This window comes from Vicia villosa, linkage group LG6 (assembly GCF_029867415.1).
Source record: "Vicia villosa cultivar HV-30 ecotype Madison, WI linkage group LG6, Vvil1.0, whole genome shotgun sequence".
Classification (NCBI taxonomy): domain Eukaryota; kingdom Viridiplantae; phylum Streptophyta; class Magnoliopsida; order Fabales; family Fabaceae; genus Vicia; species Vicia villosa.
The window spans coordinates 8,346,083-8,369,335 of record NC_081185.1 but is presented as its reverse complement, the minus strand read 5'-3'; the positions used below and the strand labels follow the sequence as shown (position 1 = coordinate 8,369,335).

Genomic DNA, 23,253 nt, shown 5'->3' with positions numbered 1-23,253 from the left:
GAAGGATTAACACATAACCTCTTATCTATCAGTCAATTGAGTGACAATGGTTATGATATAATCTTTAATCAAAAGTCTTGCAAGGCTGTAAATCAGAAGGATGGCTCAATCCTATTTACAGGCAAGAGGAAGAACAACATTTATAAGACAGATCTGCAAGATCTTATGAGTCAGAAGGTGACTTGTCTTATGTCTGTTTCTGAAGAGCAGTGGGTCTGGCACAGAAGATTAGGTCATGCTAGTTTGAGAAAGATTTCTCAGATTAACAAACTGGATCTTGTCAGAGGACTCCCTAATCTGAAATTCAAATCAGATGCTCTTTGTGAAGCATGTCAGAAGGGCAAGTTCTCCAAACCTGCATTCAAGTCCAAGAATGTTGTTTCTACCTCAAGGCCATTAGAACTCTTGCACATTGATCTGTTTGGCCCAGTCAAAACAGCATCTGTCAGAGGGAAGAAATATGGATTAGTCATCGTAGATGATTATAGCCGCTGGACGTGGGTAAAATTCTTGAAACACAAGGATGAGTCTCATTCAGTGTTCTTTGATTTCTGCATTCAGATTCAATCTGAAAAAGAGTGTAAAATCATAAAGGTCAGAAGTGATCATGGTGGTGAATTTGAGAACAGATTCTCTGAAGAGTTCTTCAAAGAAAATGGTATTGCCCATGATTTCTCTTGTCCTAGAACTCCACAGCAAAATGGAGTTGTAGAACGAAAGAATAGGACTCTGCAAGAAATGGCCAGAACCATGATCAATGAAACCAATATGGCTAAGCATTTCTGGGCAGAAGCAATAAACACTGCATGCTATATTCAGAATAGAATCTCTATCAGACCTATTCTAAATAAGACTCCTTATGAATTGTGGAAGAATATAAAGCCCAACATTTCATATTTCCATCCTTTTGGATGTGTATGCTTTATTCTGAACACTTAAGATCATCTTGGTAAGTTTGATTCCAAAGCACAAAAATGTTTCCTTCTTGGATATTCTGAACGCTCAAAAGGCTACAGAGTATACAATACTGAAACATTGATTGTAGAAGAATCAATCAATATCAGGTTTGATGATAAGCTTGGTTCTGAAAAACCAAAGCAGTTTGATAATTTTGCAGATTGTGATATTGATATATCAGAAGTTGTTGAGCCAAGAAGCAACGCATCAGAAGCAGAGCTTCTCAGAAGCAAAGAATCTGAAGATCAAGTATCAGCTTCTCTGGAGAATCTAAGCATTTCTGAAGAACCATCTGTCAGAAGATCATCCAGACTCATTTCTGGTCATTCAGAAGATGTCATTCTTGGAAAGAAGGATGATCCAATCAGAACAAGAGCATTCCTTAAGAACAATGCAGACTGTCAATTAGGTCTTGTATCTTTGATCGAGCCAACTTCTGTTGATCATGCTCTAGAAGATCCAGACTGGATAATTGCTATGCAAGAAGAACTGAATCAGTTTACAAGGAATGATGTTTGGGATCTTGTTCCTAGACCAGATGGATTCAATATAATCGGTACAAAATGGGTCTTCAGAAACAAGCTCAGTGAGAAAGGTGAAATGGTAAGGAACAAAGCCAGACTGGTGGCTCAGGGTTATAGTCAGCAAGAAGGGATTGACTATACAGAAACCTTTGCACCAGTGGCCAGGTTAGAATCTATTCGTCTATTAATTTCATTTGCCACTCAACATAACATCACTCTCTATCAGATGGATGTTAAGAGTGCCTTCTTAAATGGTTATATAGATGAAGAAGTTTATGTCCATCAACCTCCTGGTTTTGAAGACTCCATGTCTCCTAATCATGTTTTTAAACTAAAGAAATCGTTGTATGGATTGAAACAAGCTCCCAGAGCTTGGTATGAACGCTTAAGTTCTTTCCTTCTGGATAATGGTTTCACTAGAGGAAAAGTGGACACTACTCTCTTTTGTAAAACCTTTAAAAGGGATATTTTAATTTGTCAAATATATGTAGATGATATTATTTTTGGAACATCTAATGCTACACTTGGAAAGGAGTTTGCTGAGTCTATGCAGGCTGAGTTTGAAATGAGCATGATGGGAGAACTCAAGTATTTCCTTGGAATACAAATAAATCAAACATCAGAAGGAACGTATGTTCACCAAACCAAGTATGTGAAGGAACTTCTGAAGAAGTTTAATCTTCTAGACTGCAAAGAAGCCAAAACTCCTATGCATCCAACATGCATCCTAGGTAAGGATGAGGTAAGTAAGAAGGTAGATCAGAAGTTATACAGAGGTATGATTGGATCTCTTCTATATTTGACTGCTTCTAGACCTGACATTCTGTTCAGTGTTTGTTTGTGTGCTAGATTCCAATCAGATCCTAGAGAATCTCATTTAACTGCTGTTAAGAGAATTCTAAGGTATCTGAAAGGTACTACTAATGTTGGCTTAGTTTACAGAAAATCTAAAGAATACAACTTAGTAGGATTCTGCGATGCTGACTATGCTGGAGACAGAATTGAAAGAAAGAGTACTTCAGGAAGTTGCCAATTTCTTGGAAGTCATTTGATCTCCTGGTATAGCAAGAAGCAAGCAACTATTGCTCTATCAACAACAGAAGCAGAATATGTCGCTGCTGCTGGTTGCAGTACACAGATGCTCTGGATGAAGAGTCAGCTAGAAGATTATCAGATATATGAGAGTAACATTCCTATATTCCGTGATAATACTTCTGCTATATGTTTATCTAAGAATCCTATTCTTCATTCAAAAGCTAAACATATTGAGATTAAACATCATTTCATAAGGGACTATGTTCAGAAGGGTGTTATATCTTTAAACTTTGTGGATACAGACCATCAATGGGCTGATATCTTTACCAAACCCCTGGCTGAAGATAGGTTTAAGTTCATTCTGAAGAACATCAGTATGGATTTATGCCCAGAATGAGAAGATGAGAAGTTCTTATGTATGAGTATCTTCTGAAATGAAAGTGGATTATTTTTTAATCAGAAGTTCTGATTGAAATCTTTTAGAAATTATGATTCGGTTATTACTAACGTTTCATTGTCTAAGTTGATTCAGAACCTCTTTTAAAGCAAAACAGCTGTAACGTTTTATCTCGGGATGGTAAACCTGTCTTTACTGTTCATGGATAAGCGCGCGTGCAGTTGAAGGGACGCCGACCATAGGTAACTGTGCTAGTCACCTCATTTGTCTTTATTATCTCTCCTCATGTCACGTAACATTAAATGCTATCCATCATTTGTTTCATTTTATTTTCTTTTAAATACTCTTCAAACGCTTCTCCTTCCCTCTTATATTTTCTCTATTACACTCTGTCTCTGTTTTCTTTCTCTATCTCTTTGCATTCATATCAAACCCTAGCTGTTCATTATCTGCTAATCCATCATGAACTCTTCATCAAGCCCAGGAAACCATGAAAATGATCAAAACAAAAAGAGAAAAGCTGTTGAAACATCTTCTTCCAAACCCAAAAAGATAAAGATCACCTATGACCCTCTCAAGGTGAATCCATTCGAAGCAAAGTTGTCTGGAAACTATTCTAGACGTGTGTTTCAACCCCCTGGTGAAAGCCCTCCATCATCTCCATCTTCTTCCTCATCTTTTTACCTTCAAGACTCAACTTCCTCTTCATCTAACCTTTCCTCTCCCTCAACCCATTCCAAAGAAATCTCTTCATCTTCACCTGCTGAGAATGTTGTTTCTGATAGAGATTGTGGAAGATCTGCATCAGAATCAAGTCTCCCTGACCCCTCGCCTGGAAGCCCAAGAAGCAGTCAATGATGCGTTTCACTCCTTCATGGCAAGGAAAACTGCAAATTATGACAGGGTTCAAGACATGCTGGCGCAGATTTTGTCTTAGCTAGGGTCTTAGTCTTTGGTCTTAGTAGTTTTCTTTCCTTGTTGCATCTGCTTGTTAAACATCTTCTCATGTAATATCTTTTGATTATCAATGAAAAGTTTCTTTGTTTTGCATTTCATTGATTTTATTTGTCGTTTTATACATCTGAATCTTTTGAAATATTCTTTTTGATGTTATGACAAAAAGGGGGAGAAGATAAATGATAAATGATTTGATTAATCTATCAGTTGCTGGGTAAAGCTCCCACACATTCACTAACAAGAACTGCAAGTTCTATATGGTTTAAGTGTTTTGCAGGTATAAAGAAGTGAAGAAAATCTTCAAAGCAAACACAAGAAGCAAAACCATAAGAAGCGTTATTCTGTAAAAAGAATAAGCTCATGGAAACTGAAGCAAGCTGAGTGCTGTCAAGCTTCAGAATCAGAAGCACTGATAATAGAATTTGATCCATATTTGTCTATTTGTTCTGACAAAATTCTATTTGCTCTGATACATTATTTTAGCCTATATGGCTCTGATACATATCATGTGTTCTAATATACATTTTATGTTCTGACTCGTTCATGCTGACTTTTGTTGTTTAGTTTTGTTCTGTAACATTTCAGGATGTAGAGATGCTCTGATGATGCTCTGGTACATTCAACAATGTTCTGATACAAATCTAGCATGAAGTGATGTTGGTAGAAATTCAAAGCTCTGAAGCTATCCGAGGGAAGCAGAAATCAGAAGCTGTGAATGTTCTAAAGATCCAGAAAACTCAAGTTCTGAAGCTGTCCTAAATGGAAGCAGAAATCAGAAGCTGTGAATGTTCTGAAGATCAAAGAAATTCAAGTTCTGAAGCTGTCCTAGATGGAAGCAGGAATCAGAAGTTGTGAATGTTCTGATGATCAAAGAAATTCAAGTTCTGAAGCTGTCCTAAATGGAAGCAGGAATCAGAAGCTATGAGTGTTCTAGGGATCTAAAGAAATTCAAGTTCTGAAGCTGTCCAATGGAAGCAGAAGTCAGAAGCTATGAATTCTCTGAAGACAGAAGCTTATGTGATCGTCTCTACCGAAATAATCAGGGAAGTCTTTTATTAAAGTTCTTCGAGTATTTATTTCAGGGGGAGATTATTTATCTCAGGGGGAGATTGTTAATTTCAGGGGGAGACATATTCACATGCTTATGCTATAGCTGTGTAATTTGTCTTTTGCCGTCTGCTCTTTCTGATCGCAAATTCATATCATTTATATATGTTTTTGTCATCATCAAAAAGGGGGAGATTGTTAGAACAAGATTTGTTCTGATCAATTATCTTAGTTTTGATGATAACAATAATATGAATTTTGCTTAAGATAATATGGTACTCTAATCCAATGCAATTTCCTTTTCAGGAAATATATAAAGAGTATGCATAATTCAGCGCTCAGAAGCTTTGTCTCAAGGGTTCAGCATGCAACATCAGAACATGGTCTGGCAAGACATCAGAAGATGGTCGAAGCAGAATCAGAACATGGGTCTATGGAAGCATCAGAAGAACATGAGATCAGAAGCACTGAAGTTCTGATGGTATCACGCACAAAAGCACTTCAAGGTCAGAAGATCAGAAGATGCTTTGCACCAAGCTGTTTGACTCTGATGATATTCAAACGTTGTATTCACAAACATCAGATCAGAAGGAAGTACAAGTGGCAGGCTACGCTGACTGACAAAAGGAACGTTAGAAGCTATTAAAGGCAACGTCAGTAGACACAGCGTGAACAAGGCTCGAGGTAGTTGACAAAAGCGTATAACATTAAATGCGATGCTGTACGGAACACGCAAAGCATTAAATGCACTCAACGGTCATCTTCTCCAACGCCTATAAATATGAAGTTCTGATGAGAAGCAAGGTTAACGAACTTACACAATTTCTGTGAATATTAACTTGCTGAAACACTGTTCTATTCGAAGCTCAGAATCTTCATCTTCATCAAAGCTCACTACATTGCTGTTGTAATATATTAGTGAGAATAAGCTTAAACGATAAGAGAAATATCACAGTTTGTGATTATAGCTTTTAAGAAGCAATTGTAATACTCTTAGATTTGATTACATTAAGTTGTAAGGAACTAGAGTGATCGTGTGGATCAGAATACTCTAGGAAGTCTTAGAGGTTATCTAAGCAGGTTGTAACTAGAGTGATCGTGTGGATCAGAAGACTCTAGAAAGTCTTAGAGGGTATCTAAGCAGTTGTTCCTGGAGTGATCAGTGTGTGATCAGAAGACTTTGGAAGACTTAGTTGCTGACTAAGTGGAAAACCATTGTAATCTGTGCGATTAGTGGATTAAATCCTCAGTTGAGGTAAATCATCTCTGCGGGGGTGGACTGGAGTAGTTTAGTTAACAACGAACCAGGATAAAAATAACTGTGCAATTTATTTTTATCGGTCAAGTTTTTAAAGCTACACTTATTCAAACCCCCCCCTTTCTAAGTGTTTTTCTATCCTTCAATAGGAACTCCCTTGGTCCACTAAAACCTTTCAAATACCATAACCTACAATGACTTCCCTCACCATACAAGAGACATGATGGTTAGTTGATCTGATGATCAACTCTTCATCAAAAAACTGACAATGAAGATTGCCTCATTTTTGTGTGGTTCTATGTGTTGTGTAGGTTATGTCGTTACTGTCTATTGTTTTGATGATGAAAATGAACAAAGCTAAAAAGAATATGAACATTATCAAAGTAGAAAGAGATTGAATATATCAAAAAGAAAAGATAAGAAGGTTCTCGTGTTGAAACAAAAAATATTCAAATAGAAAGCTCAACATCAAAAGAAATTGAAGTTGTGAAAGCTTGTCTAATCATGTATTTTAGTTTATATTTATCTTTTATGGATCAATAGTGTGTAATTAAGAAAGAGTAGCTCTTAAGATAGTAAAACAATGTGTACACACAAACACAACGACTTTACAAAACTTTATATATTTCAAGGAAGAACACGACCACACAGGAATGAAGTACAAACACTCAGAAAAATAGGAACCATCACTCACATAGATGCAAAACAAAGTTAAAACAATACAAATAAGTTGCAAATTTATCGGTGGAAGAGAATGCACAATAAAGTGAGGAGAAAAAGCATGGAGAGTGAACAACGATGGGACACAAAAACTTTTAAAATGTTATTTGGATAGTTAGAGATTGAAGAAACAAGAGGACCTAGGAAGTTGATAAAGCGAAATAAAACACCCTTTTATTAAAGCCAAATGATTGTTTGAAAGAAGACTAATGAACCATATCCAACGACTAAAACGGTCAATGGACCAGATCCAACAACAATCACGAAAGGACGCTAAATGCCTACTAATAGCCAATGAACGAACACCACATGACAATAAGTGAAACATTATTCTCCACAATATAGTCGTTATGTCTACAATTTCATAGAAGCCATTAAATGAACCCCTCAACCTATGACCTATAGACATAGGGATAAACACTATGCGGAAAGATGGGGAAATGTCAAGGGTTGAGGGTAAGTTACTCAGACATCCCATCATTAAGCCAAAAACTTGGAAAATTAAGATGAACTCGCTATGGAAGTACATCTGATTAGAGCTGGCAGGGTCCATGAGACCGTTAGATCATACTCCATAGAATCTTCTGACATCTGCCTTCTGAGACAACTGTAACAAGTAGAAGGTTCTATAGCCTTAAAACCCTAATATATCACTATAAAAGAATGATTACAAATCAAACTCAGGTACACAATATTCTTACCTAAAACTTTAGAGTTATAACAATTACTAACTTTAACGTCATAGTATTTACCAATACACACTCGTCTATGAGACAGAGCTAAAATTCTGTTTTAGAGTTTGTCATCAAATATGTTATCACGGACAAGATTTAAAGAAAAAGTCCACTTCAAACTAAAGTGCATACGAGTTCATCCACTCTATTTATAAGGAATCGACCTCTCAAAATATGATCGCCCACTCAATTTGCACACTTATTGTATGCATTCACTTCATATTACTTTCACATCAATAATTATTTTCAAATTTAAAAAAGAGTCCACAAAATACGAGGAGATGGAAGCCTCTCCCTAAAATTCACGAAACATAACATAGAGGCATTAAATAAAAAGTTCATAGCAGATGAACTTAAATAATAGGTTTAATTGCAATTTTAGTTCCCATATTATCCTTTTATTTTTGGATTTTGGTCCCCTATTTTAAAATCCGTAATTTTAGTCCCTATATTTTAGTTTTTTGAGGATTTTGGTCCCCCTGCAAATTCGAAGGCAATTTTAAATGAAATGACGCTCACATTAATGATGTGTCAGTGTCAGTTTAGCATTGAAATTTTCAAAAAAAAAAAACTAATTTTATTTAAAATTTATGTTGAACATGTCATCAATGTGAGTTCCATTTCATTAAAAATTGCATTCGGATTTGTAAGAGGACCAAAATCCTCAAAAAATCAAAATAAAGAGACTAAAATTTCAAAATTTAAAATAGGGGATCAAAACTCAAAAAAATAAATAATAGAGGGACCAAAATTATAGTTAAGTCTAAATAATATGTAGTTAACCTATTTTATTATAATGATTTGGTTGTATTGTATTGAAACAAATATCAAACCAATGTCTATTTTATAGTTTGATTATGGGATGAGTACGTTGGCTTTTGTACTGACTATGTGAAGTCCAACGTTGTCCTTCGACCTTTTTTAGGAATGAAATAATGTTTCTGATTAAGGAAATCTTAGTGGAGTTAGATGAAAATCATTAAAATATTAGTTTTAGGTCAAAGAAATAAAAATATTAGATTTGAAACATAGAGCAAGTACGACAGGTGTTATCTCTTAACAAGATAATATAGATTAATAAATATGGCTTTTGTATTTATTGAAAAAGCTTTTCAAAATAATATTTCTTTCATTAAAAGAAATATCTTCTGTTTGTAAAAACTTATTGTAAAAACTTATTTTTCGAGTTTGAAAAAATTAAAATTGTTCTAATCGACATTAAGTCCGTGTCATTGCAATTATGAAGTACGAGTATTGTCTACTTTAAATGCAAGAACCTTCAAAGTTTTGTCCTTTACAAAAGATATCTCGTTATATTAAAGAGTTTGAGTATTGTATATAAACTACCCTCTACCTCTCGATTGTTAAATAATATAAAATTATTTTCTTCAGCCCGAAACAATTGTCATTAGTCGAAGCTAAAGAGCAAGGCGCGAGCATGTGGGCCCGACCCCTCCTTCTTGAGTCAATGTTTTGGTCGACCTCAAGTCCACGCTACTGCGACTACGAGATATTGTCTGTTTTGAATGTGAGAATTCTTATAACTTTTGTCTTTTATAAAAGATATTCCATTGAGTTAAAGAGTATGAATGTGATATAAAAATTACTTTTAGTCTCGATTTTCAAACAATATGAAACTAATTTACATAACAAAAATAAGCAATTTTCTTTTTTGAAAAGTGACTTTATTGCATTTTATAGTTAGATTTGAACTTAGAATATTTGATAAGATAAGAAACTCTTAGTAAGTGCTTTTGTATGGAACAATATATTATATATATGTTGTGTTTTTCATAGAAAGGCAAGTTATTCAAAGCAAATGGACTTGTTGGATTTGTTGGTTTTGATTAGGTATACTTTATTGATATAGATCCTTTTATTTATTAATTGACACCCCACAATTATATGTAGCATATGAATGAACATGAAACGAATTACTATAAATAGCTACTATTCTCTTATTCAAAGTACACCATCAATTCTATTATATCCCTTTAAACCCCTTTCAAGTACTAAGGTTCAAATTAATATATTTCATTCAACTTAGGAAAAATGATGAACTCAACTTATGTTGAACAAAAATCATCCACACAAAAGGGAAGCATTAAGAGAGGAGTTTCTATAATTGATTTCATTTTAAGGTTGATTGCAATTGGAGCCACTTTAGGAAGTGCAATTGCAATGGGAACTACTAATGAGTCACTTCCCTTTTTCACTCAGTTCATTAGGTTTAGGGCCAAGTATGATGATCTTCCAACCCTGAGGTATGTTTATTTGTTTGTTTTTGGTTATGCTGACAAAATGTTAATAATTATTAGAAACCCACACATATAAACGTGAGTACCAATCAGGATTTGAACTCGAACTCTGGTGATGACGTCTAACCTAATAATATCGATTTTTGTTATTCGAGTTAAGATTTGCGAACAAAGTAATATTAGTTTCAATAAAATATTATTATGGATTCTAAAAATGCTTCATTGAAATTAATATGCTAACCTAATCTCATTTTTGTTGTCATTGAAATTAAACAGGTTTTTTGTAGCTGCTAGTGCTATTGCTAGTGGCTACTTGATGCTTTCTCTACCTTTGTCCATCTTGCATATCATAAGGAGCAGTGCAAGAATGACTAGGGTCATATTGATTATTTTGGACACGGTACGGACATGTCACTAGACTCGACACTGATACGTTCACATCAATAATAATTTTAAAAAAATAAATAAATTGAACGTCGTTGTCGATGTCGCACACAGACATGTGTTAAACACCAGATACACTTTTGTTCAAAGATGTCCGTGCTTTAGAAAGCTTAATAGATAGACAAATGAGTAAAAAAAACAAAATGACATAGTTAAAGTTGTGCTCATGATTAATTGACTTTATGCTCTGTATATGCAGATAATGCTAGCTTCATTGACAGCTGGATCTTCAGCAGCAGCATCTATTGTTTATTTAGCACACAAAGGAAATGCCAAAGCAAATTGGTTTGCTTTCTGTCAGCAATACAACTCTTTCTGTGACAGAATTTCTGGTTCAATGATTGGATCCTTCATTGCAATTCCTCTCTTCATAATCCTAATCCTTCTGTCAGCTCTTGTTCTATCAAGACGTTAAACCAATCTAGTTACATGCAATGCATGCCTATTTGTAATCATTGAAGAAAAGTGAGTGTGTGTGAGAGAGATATCTAATGTGTCATGTTCATGTTTACCTATGTGTTTGATATTCAATGTTTGCATTACTGTTATTTTCTGCAAAATCGTGAGATTATAATTACCACTACATCCATAATTTAAAAACACGGTTGCAACATCAACCAATGTTCATGCTTCAACAAAGCTAGAGCCGCGACTTTTTGTCACACCACTCTCATCCATTAACTTCCTTACCTTTGCAACCCCGTCCCACTCACCACGCGAAGCGTATAAGTTTGACATCAATACATAGTCGCCACTCTGGTCCTTTCTCATTCTAAGAAGCTTCTCATTAGCCACTTTTGCCAATTCTACATCTCCATGAACCTTACAAGCTCCAAGCAGAGTCCTCCAAACAATTGCATTAGGTTCAATTTTCATGGAATCGATGACCTTAACCGCTTCCTTTAAAAGTCCAGCGCGTCCTAGCATGTCTACCATACACCCGTAATGCCTAATGTTCGGTTCAATCTTATATTCATTTCTCATAAGATCAAAATATTTATAACCCTCATCGATTTTACCAGCATGACTACAAGCTGCAAAAACACAACCAAAAGTTATATCGTTCGGACAAATCTTAGTCCTCAGCATCTCCTTGAACAAGCCAAGTGATTCCTCGGCATGTCCATGAAAAGCCAAACCAACAATGACCGAGTTCCACGAGATCACATCTTTATCTCTTATAGACCGAAACACGCAAAGCGCTTCTTCAATGTTTCCACATTTAGCATACATATCAACAACTGCATTCCCTAACAACGTGCTCAACTTTCCCTTACTAATCTCCATAACCTTATCATGTACTTTCTTACCAATTTCCAAATCCCCCAAATCAGCACAAGCAGACAACAAACTCAACAAAGTCACCTCATCCGGACAAACCCCGACTATACTCATCTCATCAAACAACTCCAATGCCTGTTGGTTCAACTTACAAACCACATAACCTGCGATCACCGCGTTCCAACTAACAACATCTCTAAACGGAGCCTCGTCAAAAAGCAACCTCGCATTCTCCATCTCCCCTTGCTTAGCATACCCAGTAATCATCACATTCCACGACACCAAGTCTCTTTCAGGCATATCATCAAACAGTTTTCGCGCATACTTCAAATCTCCACGTTTTGCATAACCAGCAATAAGCGAAGACCAAGCAACCACATCACCCTTACAAGAATCATCAAAAAGTGAAGTTGCCACCTTCAAGTCACCACATTTAGCATGAAAAACCAAAAGGGCATTCCTCACAAAAGCATTTGAACCAAACCCAAATCTCCAAACCCTGCCATGAACAGCTGAACCAGTATTCACCCAGAAAAGCTTAGTACACGCTTTGAAAACAAAAGGGAAAGTGTAGTTATCAGGCTTAACAAAACAACGGTGCATTTGAGAATACAATGAGATAGCTCGTAGAGGATCAGGGCTCTGAGAGGAACCACGAATCATGGCGTTCCACATGAATGTATCTGGTTCGGGAATTTTGGCAAACAGTTGGTGTGCATAGTTTCTGACGGTTGGAGTAGCAATGGGACCTACAAGTGAGGTGGATATTGTTTGTACGAGGTTTCTGAGGAAGGCAACGTTGGAGGTAGTGTCGAAACCGTTAATGATTATCAAAGCGTGGATTTGTTTGAGGGTGTTGAGGTTGGGAACCGTGGGGGTTATGCCTATTCCTTTTCTGATCATGATGTTAAACTTGTTCGTTTCTAATACATCGATTGTAAGGCTTGTTTTGTTTTCATTTTGAAAAAAGGTTCAACGATGTGAAATATACATAGTATGTACTATAACAAAAATAGAAGATAGGATCATGGCATTAGTGGGTTGACTGGGGTACTTGGCAGGGGAAACATGCATATTTCATCACTACTGCAAAACATTGTTGAAATATAGTAAATAACCCTCAACTTGTACGTAAATATGTACATATTTTTAGGGGTGATCGTATCCGAACCAATCCAAAAGGAAAATCACAAACTGAACTAATCCAAACCGAAAACCGCAAAAACCGCGTTTGGTTTGGATGGTTTTGGATGATTTTTGGGCTGAACCGCACGGTTCGGTTCGGTTTGCGGTTTTCATTTCACAAAACCGAACCAAACCGAACTGAACCGCATATTTAACTAAACTTTTGAATTTCTATAATTAATTTATTATATTTCCAATTCAATTGCAATATTGTACACTCACGTCACGTGACTCACTATTCCTTCATTCTTCCTTCTTGTTCAACATTTCAACTTCATTCTCTGATTTCTCTCTCACTCATTCTAGAGAAGCATTTGGTGTATATGTAGTACTGATAATATTTAGTCCTGAAGTTGTAATATTGTATTAATATTTAGAACTGAAGTTATCTGATACTTGTATATGTAGTATGTAGTTTATTAGTATGAAAAACTCTATATAGTATGTAGTATGAATAACTGAAGTTATATTAGTAATTTAGTATGTAGTATATGTAAAATACATAGTATGGTACTGTAAAATACATGATACACTTATATGGTAGTAATTTTGGTGTAAAATACATGTATGTAAGAATGAATTATTTTGGTGTAATTAGTATGAAAAACTTCTTTTTAATGGTACTGTAATATATGTATGGAAGAATGAATTATTATTATTTTTTTATTTCAGTACATTTTTATTTTATGGTGTAAACCGTAGCCCACCGAACCAATCCTAACCGCATTGGTTTGGTTTGGATGACTTTTTAAAAATTAACCTGTAACGCCCCATACATAACTGACTAGTATATTATGCATGAAACATTAAAATTGATATTGAGTACATACAAAAGCTATAGATATAGAGAGATCCATATAAAATACAACATGAAATTCTAATAAGAATTACAACACATGTGTCTTCAATGGATCTGCACAGCGGAAAATGAGATCTGACGAGGTCTCCGAGCCGTCACCACTTTAAGCCGTCAATCCGAACCTGCTATCTGTCAAACGCTACTAAACTGCACCTGAAAAAAATATAAGTTGATTGGGGTGAGATTACTAAATCTCAGTGAGTCCTCCTATCCTATGGGTCCTCTCGGTTCTACAGGGTACATGCATCACAAACCGAATCCACCATTGATCCGGGGTTTATCCTCACATCCGGTACAAGTACGGAGCAAACACATGAATCGTCCACCATAGGAGTCATCGCATCACAGTACACAAATAGTACAACAAACACGTATGCAGACCCATACCCATGTACGGGGAATCCAGAAGTACGTTAATACCACTAGACTAAGTTACTAACACACCCTCGGTGGGTTCACCCATGCCTATTTGTCAAGAGACTTACACAAGCACCCTGCAAGAATGATTAAATGGGTTCGCACAAGCCTACATGGCTGCGAGATGACCTTGCCTAAGAGGCGACATCGTCCCATTAACCATCTGTACGCACGTGGTGTTAACAGCAAGTGCAACACGCCGTCCTGACGCATGAGCCCATCCGGATAGGAACCTAATGATGTAGCCTACATGGCATCATTAGAGATGGTTTACCTGTTATGCGTAGGCTTACTTAGCCGCATAACGCCATCATACCGAGCACGCGAGTGTGTATACAGCAAGTGAGTAAAAAGCCCCGTACGGCACTCACAAGCACACTGCAACGGTAGTTCAGGTATGTGCCTCTGGGATCCATGATCAGGGCAGTCCCACGGACAACTCCAGGACCCACGGTCCGAATCGTAACTTAGTACCGGGTCTACTTCGATTCAAGCATACACACGCATAACAAGCGTTAATCCATACAATACAACCAAAGCCGATCGTTTAACCAAAACGACGGTGTCAATAGGATTTCATGCACATCATATAATTGCATATCATCTCAAACATAGATATCACATTCATAATAAGCATTAAATAATAAATGCCACACATAACAGGAGAAGTATTGGTCAAATAGTAAAGGCATAAGTTCTCATACTAATTCCTTGATTCACTAAGTGGGGCTCCACTATTATTAAATCAATAATTCTGGTTTGGGGACCTATTTAATTAGAAAGTACACGTCGCTAGCTTTCCAACGATATAAAGTTTGCGCAATTCCGATACCCGAGCCGAAAGTTACGACTTTCTAGAGTTTGCTGATTTTTGCACTTTTGCCCAGGGTAACCGGTTACCCAGAGTCCAGTAACCGGTTACTGGCATGAAAAATGCCCTGTAACGCAATTTTCTACAAAGTAATCGATTACCCAAATGCCAGTAACCGATTACCCTGAAGCAGAATCAATTTTCTGCATTTTAAGGGTTCTAAATCAGTCCCAATTTCCCCATAATTGATTCCCTGCATCACTAACATAATCCCAACGAATTCTAACATGCAGTAGTGATCTAATGTACACAATACATTCATAACACACAATCTAAGCATAAAATCAAGCATGCATTACATAGAATCACCAATTAGCAATTTATCACATTTATCATTCATTTAAGCATGCAATATATTTATCTCAATCTAAACCCTTGACATGCTTTCTTCCCCAAATCCTACCCAAGTTCTATCTAAAGGACTCACCTTGCTAAAATGGAGGTTTAGAAAGATGATGTTTGCTGCCATTGGACTCCCACCATAGCCAAAGTTTCACTCCATCTTCATCAAATCCGTAATCACACTTGTACCCACTTTCAGCATCACTGACACAACTTCAAGGTCAGTTTTCTCCTTCGAAACAGAAGCTATGAACGCGAACCATAGGTGCAAATCGAAGAGAAATTCGTTAGCTATCCAATGGGACCAGAATCGTTACGATCGGAGTTACGAGTTGAGAGATATACCTGATTTAGTGGAGCTGTACCCAAGGTGCGAAAATGAACTTGCTTCATGAGTTCTTCTCTTGCTCTTAAGTTGTTCTTCTCCACAAATTCTGATTTGCAAGCCAAACAAGTCCTTAAGTCCATGCAATAGAGTTAAATGTCTCTTGTGCCCCTCAACTAAGCCAAAACTACCACTTTGCCACTTAGTTCCATTCTAACCAATCCTCTTTGTTTCTAACCACTCCACTAATTCTTCTAATAATCATTCTTAGATTAATAGAGAATAAGACCAATGATCTCTCTCTAATTACCATTTACTCATTTAAATGATAATTATCGGTGTCAAAAGATCAGGATATTACATTCTCCCCCCCTTAATTAGAATTCGTCCTCGAATTCCTTCCGGTTACCACGGAGACCAACCCTTCTTATCTATCCAATCAAGGGAAAGAATGTTACTCACATTCGTCTTTAGATAATCTCACTACTCTGTCTGAGGATCATTCCATACGAAGAAACATAATCTGCCAAAACGCTTGCATCCCACTACACATGATTAGAAACCTTAACTCTCAAGCAATACGTCGAATCTGATACTTCGTCTTGACATACCTGGGGAAATATCCCTCCAGGGTCCTTGACCTTCCCTGCTCTGCACTGAATCCCCAGAAATTCAAAAACTCTAATAATCCACTCATGTCGGATATCCTTCATTTCGTTATCTGGTGTGTTCACCCTCGTTCAACAAACATCACTGATTCACTCAGCTCCTTGAATTACTTCCCGTTCGAGAACTTACTGCCACAACGTCACTTCTGCGACAACACTTCAAATTATTCTCCACTCAATTCCATACAATGTCATTAGGTGATCTCCAAATTCCTTGGTCTTAACCTCTGGTTCCCAAAGTCTTAGGATGATTGTCCTAAATTACCTTTACCTATACAACTATCACCGTAAACCGCGAAGGTGTAATCGTCTTGCAACTATCGCCTTGACATTCGACCGCTTCGAACAAGATTCTACTAATAAGACGTGAAATTCAACAACTGACCTGTAACCATTGTACCAGTCTTCCTGTACAATCATAGTACACAAGGCATAACTACAAAGAACTTGCGCCAACTGAATGCCCTCTCTAGCCTTCAGCATTTCGACGGTCTGATGCTCAGTCCAACCCTTGTGACTCGCAAGCTAAACTGATGACCTACGAACATCGGACCCCTTGCCACCCACAAAAATGTATTCCCAAGCTGGTCCATTGACAACACCTCTCGAGTTATGGTGATCCTTGAGAGACTGGAATGGACGAAACGCTGCTCCGACAATTTCCCTTAGGAAGATACTTTCATCCCAACATAAAATCCTACAAATAGTCTGTTCGTTCCTACCTCAGACTTATCTGATTATTCCTTGATCCGTTGCGCTACTCTGATTCCAACAAGTCACACAACTTGAAATCCTCTGAGTCACGTTATATCCATAACTCACTTAGTTTCCATTAATACACAATAATTCCTTATCCATAGTTGTCCAATTACAGCACATGCCAAGACTCCATATACATCCATCATCGACTACTACTCTTCAAAGTTGTATACTCTCCAGAATCAAGCTTCTACTTACTCTGCCATTCCATATAGTTCATCCACCACAACTTAGGTACACGTTTCGATCTCAGGACATTGAAACCCAAAAATTCACTGACTTAGAGGTTCGTCCTTGTCACTGATTTCCACAGCGTACAACTGCTATGTTTTTCATTCCAACCAATCTTGTTGCTCAACCGGTATGTCAAACCCTTCACGACGTACTGCAGCTCATGATAACTCTAGCAGTTCTACACAACTTCTACCCAACCATACACCTTCATTCTCTTAGCGTAGTATCACCTCTGATAACTCGTGCAACTTACTGATATAACGATCCTCCCACAGCCACACTCCATTCACACAGTCATCTAACGTATGTTCCACCTCTGACCTAAACTATCTTCCTTGGCGGCTGCATCCTTCATTGTGGTGCTTCTAACAGTCTGAGTGTAGCCACAATGCAAGAAATTGCACCTTGCACTTCGAACATCTCTCTTATAAACTCCTTAGCAGTTCTCAAACCAAAATGTCCATGCTTTACCAAGATTAAAACTCCTCCACACAGAGTATCTAGCAATACCTTACCAGACACATCACACATCGAGCTAGTCCGAGATACAACTCACATATCCCATCACTGATCGCCCATGATACATGATAGCCACTCACTATGATGACTAGGATATCGTGACCGCACATGAGTCCTACTCTATACACTCATGCAAAATTTCCAACTTAACCCTTCATGAAACGAGAACGTCCGCAAGGTATAATCTGACTCTAACTTGCGCGAGCACGATCATTCAGAGTCTCTATAAGCATAGTATCGGATCTTGATCCTTTACTATCAAATGCGACGTATGGATCCTTATCCCACATACCTTATGAGAGTCTGCATCTGTGTCTCACGAGTGCCAAATCAGAATTCTACCTTGAGCTTCAGATCACCTTTGTCCCACACATGTCGGAAAAAGGATTACTCACGCATCTTGTGCACGATAGCGATACTGTGGCATTATACCCGTCTGGTAGTACCAACATGGTGGTCCAACTCCGAGGCCATGTATCCAGGCAACCTACCTCAGTGGCGTATAACGATCTCCACACGTATCCTAAAGTCACAACCGACAAGTGTCTGAACAGACCTCCAATAGGTTCATCGTTCCTCAAGTCCTTTGAATCACACCCCTCAGGATGCTAAAACCTGAGAGTGCTTCACATCAAGGTTTACTTACTCGGAAAGCCAAAACGCCAAGCACGAAGATTTGAAGTTCAACTTCGGATTGCCATGCAGTGCGCGTACCCACTCGCCCCACGCATGCATGAGATTCCAAGGATAATTCAGTCCGGATAGATCTTAGTTCTTACTCGCCTGAACGCCCAACGCCAAGCGTAGTTCTATGGCTTCACTCGGGGTCAGATAAACAACAACTAACAAGAACTTAGGTCACTGCATTTCACGCTTCTACATCATTTCATATTCCATCTAGCGTAGTTCTAGAACTTAAATACAAAATGATAAGAACGGAAATACACATCCTCTTCTATCGACTGGGTATTCAAGCCTCGCCCAATCGTAAGTTACCACACTCGTACATTCCACCAACCTTTACTAGGTAACCACTTTCGTCTAAGATACACCAAGTTGAATCAGGATCTAATACTCCATCCATCCAATTACTGTTCATGCCAGCGTAATTAGAAAGGTCTGACTCCTCTTTCCGCGCTTCCAAAGGTTATTATGTCCTATCAGCTCACCATCCACACCTAACACCGGCAGCATCATCAGTATTGAATCCTACTAATTCACAGCTCAACACCTTCGGAGAATCTCCCTTACAAGGCTCCTACTCATTCCTATTTGGTTTTTTCCTTGCTATTACCAAGACTTAGAGAAATCTTCACTTCGTCCAATCAAAATCCTGGGGGTTCAAGCTGTCTCCATCCACACCTTGACAGTTTGGGTATCACTACTTCACATCAGCCGCTCTCCTTAAACTTGACGACTCCAATATTATCCACTTACAACGTCCAAAAAATCCATTACTCATCCCACTTCAACTACTTGGGTTCACAACACTTACAGGTTTACGAGTCCTCGTGGCGGCTCTGCCGTAATTCTACTGTCTCACACTCAGTCGATGAGTTGATCAAGTTCAACAACTGAATGAGATATCAGTAAAATCAGGCTAGCAACGCACACTTGAGAGGAGGAAAGGGAATTGCTAGTGATGTCTCATGGCTCGGCCGAGAATCAACCTGCTCTGATACCAACTGTAACGCCCCATACATAACTGACTAGTATATTATGCATGAAACATTAAAATTGATATTGAGTACATACAAAAGCTATAGATATAGAGAGATCCATATAAAATACAACATGAAATTCTAATAAGAATTACAACACATGTGTCTTCAATGGATCTGCACAGCGGAAAATGAGATCTGACGAGGTCTCCGAGCCGTCACCACTTTAAGCCGTCAATCCGAACCTGCTATCTGTCAAACGCTACTAAACTGCACCTGAAAAAAATATAAGTTGATTGGGGTGAGATTACTAAATCTCAGTGAGTCCTCCTATCCTATGGGTCCTCTCGGTTCTACAGGGTACATGCATCACAAACCGAATCCACCATTGATCCGGGGTTTATCCTCACATCCGGTACAAGTACGGAGCAAACACATGAATCGTCCACCATAGGAGTCATCGCATCACAGTACACAAATAGTACAACAAACACGTATGCAGACCCATACCCATGTACGGGGAATCCAGAAGTACGTTAATACCACTAGACTAAGTTACTAACACACCCTCGGTGGGTTCACCCATGCCTATTTGTCAAGAGACTTACACAAGCACCCTGCAAGAATGATTAAATGGGTTCGCACAAGCCTACATGGCTGCGAGATGACCTTGCCTAAGAGGCGACATCGTCCCATTAACCATCTGTACGCACGTGGTGTTAACAGCAAGTGCAACACGCCGTCTTGACGCATGAGCCCATCCGGATAGGAACCTAATGATGTAGCCTACATGGCATCATTAGAGATGGTTTACCTGTTATGCGTAGGCTTACTTAGCCGCATAACGCCATCATACCGAGCACGCGAGTGTGTATACAGCAAGTGAGTAAAAAGCCCCGTACGGCACTCACAAGCACACTGCAACGGTAGTTCAGGTATGTGCCTCTGGGATCCATGATCAGGGCAGTCCCACGGACAACTCCAGGACCCACGGTCCGAATCGTAACTTAGTACCGGGTCTACTTCGATTCAAGCATACACACGCATAACAAGCGTTAATCCATACAATACAACCAAAGCCGATCGTTTAACCAAAACGACGGTGTCAATAGGATTTCATGCACATCATATAATTGCATATCATCTCAAACATAGATATCACATTCATAATAAGCATTAAATAATAAATGCCACACATAACAGGAGAAGTATTGGTCAAATAGTAAAGGCATAAGTTCTCATACTAATTCCTTGATTCACTAAGTGGGGCTCCACTATTATTAAATCAATAATTCTGGTTTGGGGACCTATTTAATTAGAAAGTACACGTCGCTAGCTTTCCAACGATATAAAGTTTGCGCAATTCCGATACCCGAGCCGAAAGTTACGACTTTCTAGAGTTTGCTGATTTTTGCACTTTTGCCCAGGGTAACCGGTTACCCAGAGTCCAGTAACCGGTTACTGGCATGAAAAATGCCCTGTAACGCAATTTTCTACAAAGTAATCGATTACCCAAATGCCAGTAACCGATTACCCTGAAGCAGAATCAATTTTCTGCATTTTAAGGGTTCTAAATCAGTCCCAATTTCCCCATAATTGATTCCCTGCATCACTAACATAATCCCAACGAATTCTAACATGCAGTAGTGATCTAATGTACACAATACATTCATAACACACAATCTAAGCATAAAATCAAGCATGCATTACATAGAATCACCAATTAGCAATTTATCACATTTATCATTCATTTAAGCATGCAATATATTTATCTCAATCTAAACCCTTGACATGCTTTCTTCCCCAAATCCTACCCAAGTTCTATCTAAAGGACTCACCTTGCTAAAATGGAGGTTTAGAAAGATGATGTTTGCTGCCATTGGACTCCCACCATAGCCAAAGTTTCACTCCATCTTCATCAAATCCGTAATCACACTTGTACCCACTTTCAGCATCACTGACACAACTTCAAGGTCAGTTTTCTCCTTCGAAACAGAAGCTATGAACGCGAACCATAGGTGCAAATCGAAGAGAAATTCGTTAGCTATCCAATGGGACCAGAATCGTTACGATCGGAGTTACGAGTTGAGAGATATACCTGATTTAGTGGAGCTGTACCCAAGGTGCGAAAATGAACTTGCTTCATGAGTTCTTCTCTTGCTCTTAAGTTGTTCTTCTCCACAAATTCTGATTTGCAAGCCAAACAAGTCCTTAAGTCCATGCAATAGAGTTAAATGTCTCTTGTGCCCCTCAACTAAGCCAAAACTACCACTTTGCCACTTAGTTCCATTCTAACCAATCCTCTTTGTTTCTAACCACTCCACTAATTCTTCTAATAATCATTCTTAGATTAATAGAGAATAAGACCAATGATCTCTCTCTAATTACCATTTACTCATTTAAATGATAATTATCGGTGTCAAAAGATCAGGATATTACATAACCGAACCAAACCGAACCGCATGCATTTTTATCTCGCGGTTAGGATGACTTTTATGCTCAAAACCGAAGCAAACCGCACCGCGAACACCCCTACATATTTTGTTATCGTGTAAATATTGTGCATAGTTGCATTATCATGTAAATATCATTGAGTTTGATTATTTTTATCTATTTTTTGTAGGTATTTAAGAAATAATATTTTGTCATGGTAATATAGATCATTGAAAAAGCTTTCCATCACTTCTGACCGTGCGTAAATTGGAGTTACGGTTCTTAAGTTATGGTGAAAACAAGAGCTGATTTTTTCTCGAGACAGCAGAGAGCGCACTAAGTGCCCACAAAGTGGTCTAAGCATGGTCAGCGACTTTGAAACACTACAAATTCATTTGTACATCATTTTTAGGTTTTTTTTTTGTTGGGATTTTTACTCCCAACTCCATCAGACCAATTCTTGGATTAGAGGCTTAGAAACCAACGCCGGATGATGCATCTTGATGATTCGGAGTCGGATTTGCATCAATGCTTGAGATATCAACACGGGTACTTGTTCCTCTCTTTGTATTCTCTATTATTGGGGTTTTTATGTAAGTTTAATATTATTGTATGTATATTTTTTGATCATGGTGTTGTATGATATCTATTTTACAAATATTTATCGATGTTGTTCTTGTTTACTTGCTTTATATTTGGATTTGAGTTACTATAGACATATACTCTTCAAATATAGATCTAGGATGAACCTATATTAGGTTCTAAACTATAGACATATATTTATGTCTAATATTCATAGTGAGTATCTATTCTTAATGCTCCTTGTTGTTTAATGGGTTGAGACATTATCAATTAAGCAATAAGATAGAATTCTCGTCGGTGTTGCAAACATGGGAACTGATGTGAGGGATACATGATGATATTGATGATTATTTTAGGTTGCCTACAGCTGATCAATATATTTAAGTCTTTGACGGGTAAATGAAATCCAAAGCTCGATAAGTTCTCTATTATCTAAGGAATGCATTTATTTTCTTGTTCATAACTTTACTTTCCGTATTCTACTCTTTTAAACCATTTAAAACCAAGCTCATAAACGTGGAGACTGTAAGAACAAGCATACACTCACAAATGAGTTTTTGATTCATGGCAAACATCACAAGCAACCAAATACAAAAGCATAAATGAATGACTCAAGACAATGGAAGATTATGAAGCTCAAATCACTCAGAAAATGGTATTGCATCTGTTAGGTCGACCAAGCAAAGCCCTAGGTCGACTCAAAACCAGAGCAAACTCAGCAAAACTGACAAGGTCACTGTTAGGTCGACCTATCCACACGCCCAGGTCGACCTAAACTGAAGGGAT

At 37.8% G+C, this 23,253-nt stretch overlaps 2 protein-coding genes across 2 annotated transcripts; one reads left to right on the top strand and one right to left on the bottom strand.

The window, feature by feature from the left end:
• Positions 1-9,634: 9,634 nt before the first annotated feature.
• Positions 9,635-10,843, top strand: LOC131608835 (casparian strip membrane protein 3). Its single transcript, XM_058880411.1, has 3 exons — positions 9,635-9,893; positions 10,164-10,287; positions 10,531-10,843. Exons 1-3 carry the CDS (start codon positions 9,682-9,684, stop codon positions 10,744-10,746), a joined length of 552 nt encoding a protein of 183 aa, XP_058736394.1. The 5' UTR covers positions 9,635-9,681; the 3' UTR covers positions 10,747-10,843.
• LOC131608834 (pentatricopeptide repeat-containing protein At5g15300) lies at positions 9,828-12,723 on the bottom strand. Its single transcript, XM_058880410.1, has 2 exons — positions 10,844-12,723; positions 9,828-10,731 (listed from the first exon to the last, which is right to left on the bottom strand). The coding sequence occupies exon 1, from the start codon at positions 12,513-12,515 to the stop codon at positions 10,956-10,958; it is 1,560 nt and encodes a 519-aa protein (XP_058736393.1). The 5' UTR covers positions 12,516-12,723; the 3' UTR covers positions 9,828-10,731; positions 10,844-10,955.
• Between the last annotated feature and the right edge of the window lie 10,530 nt (positions 12,724-23,253).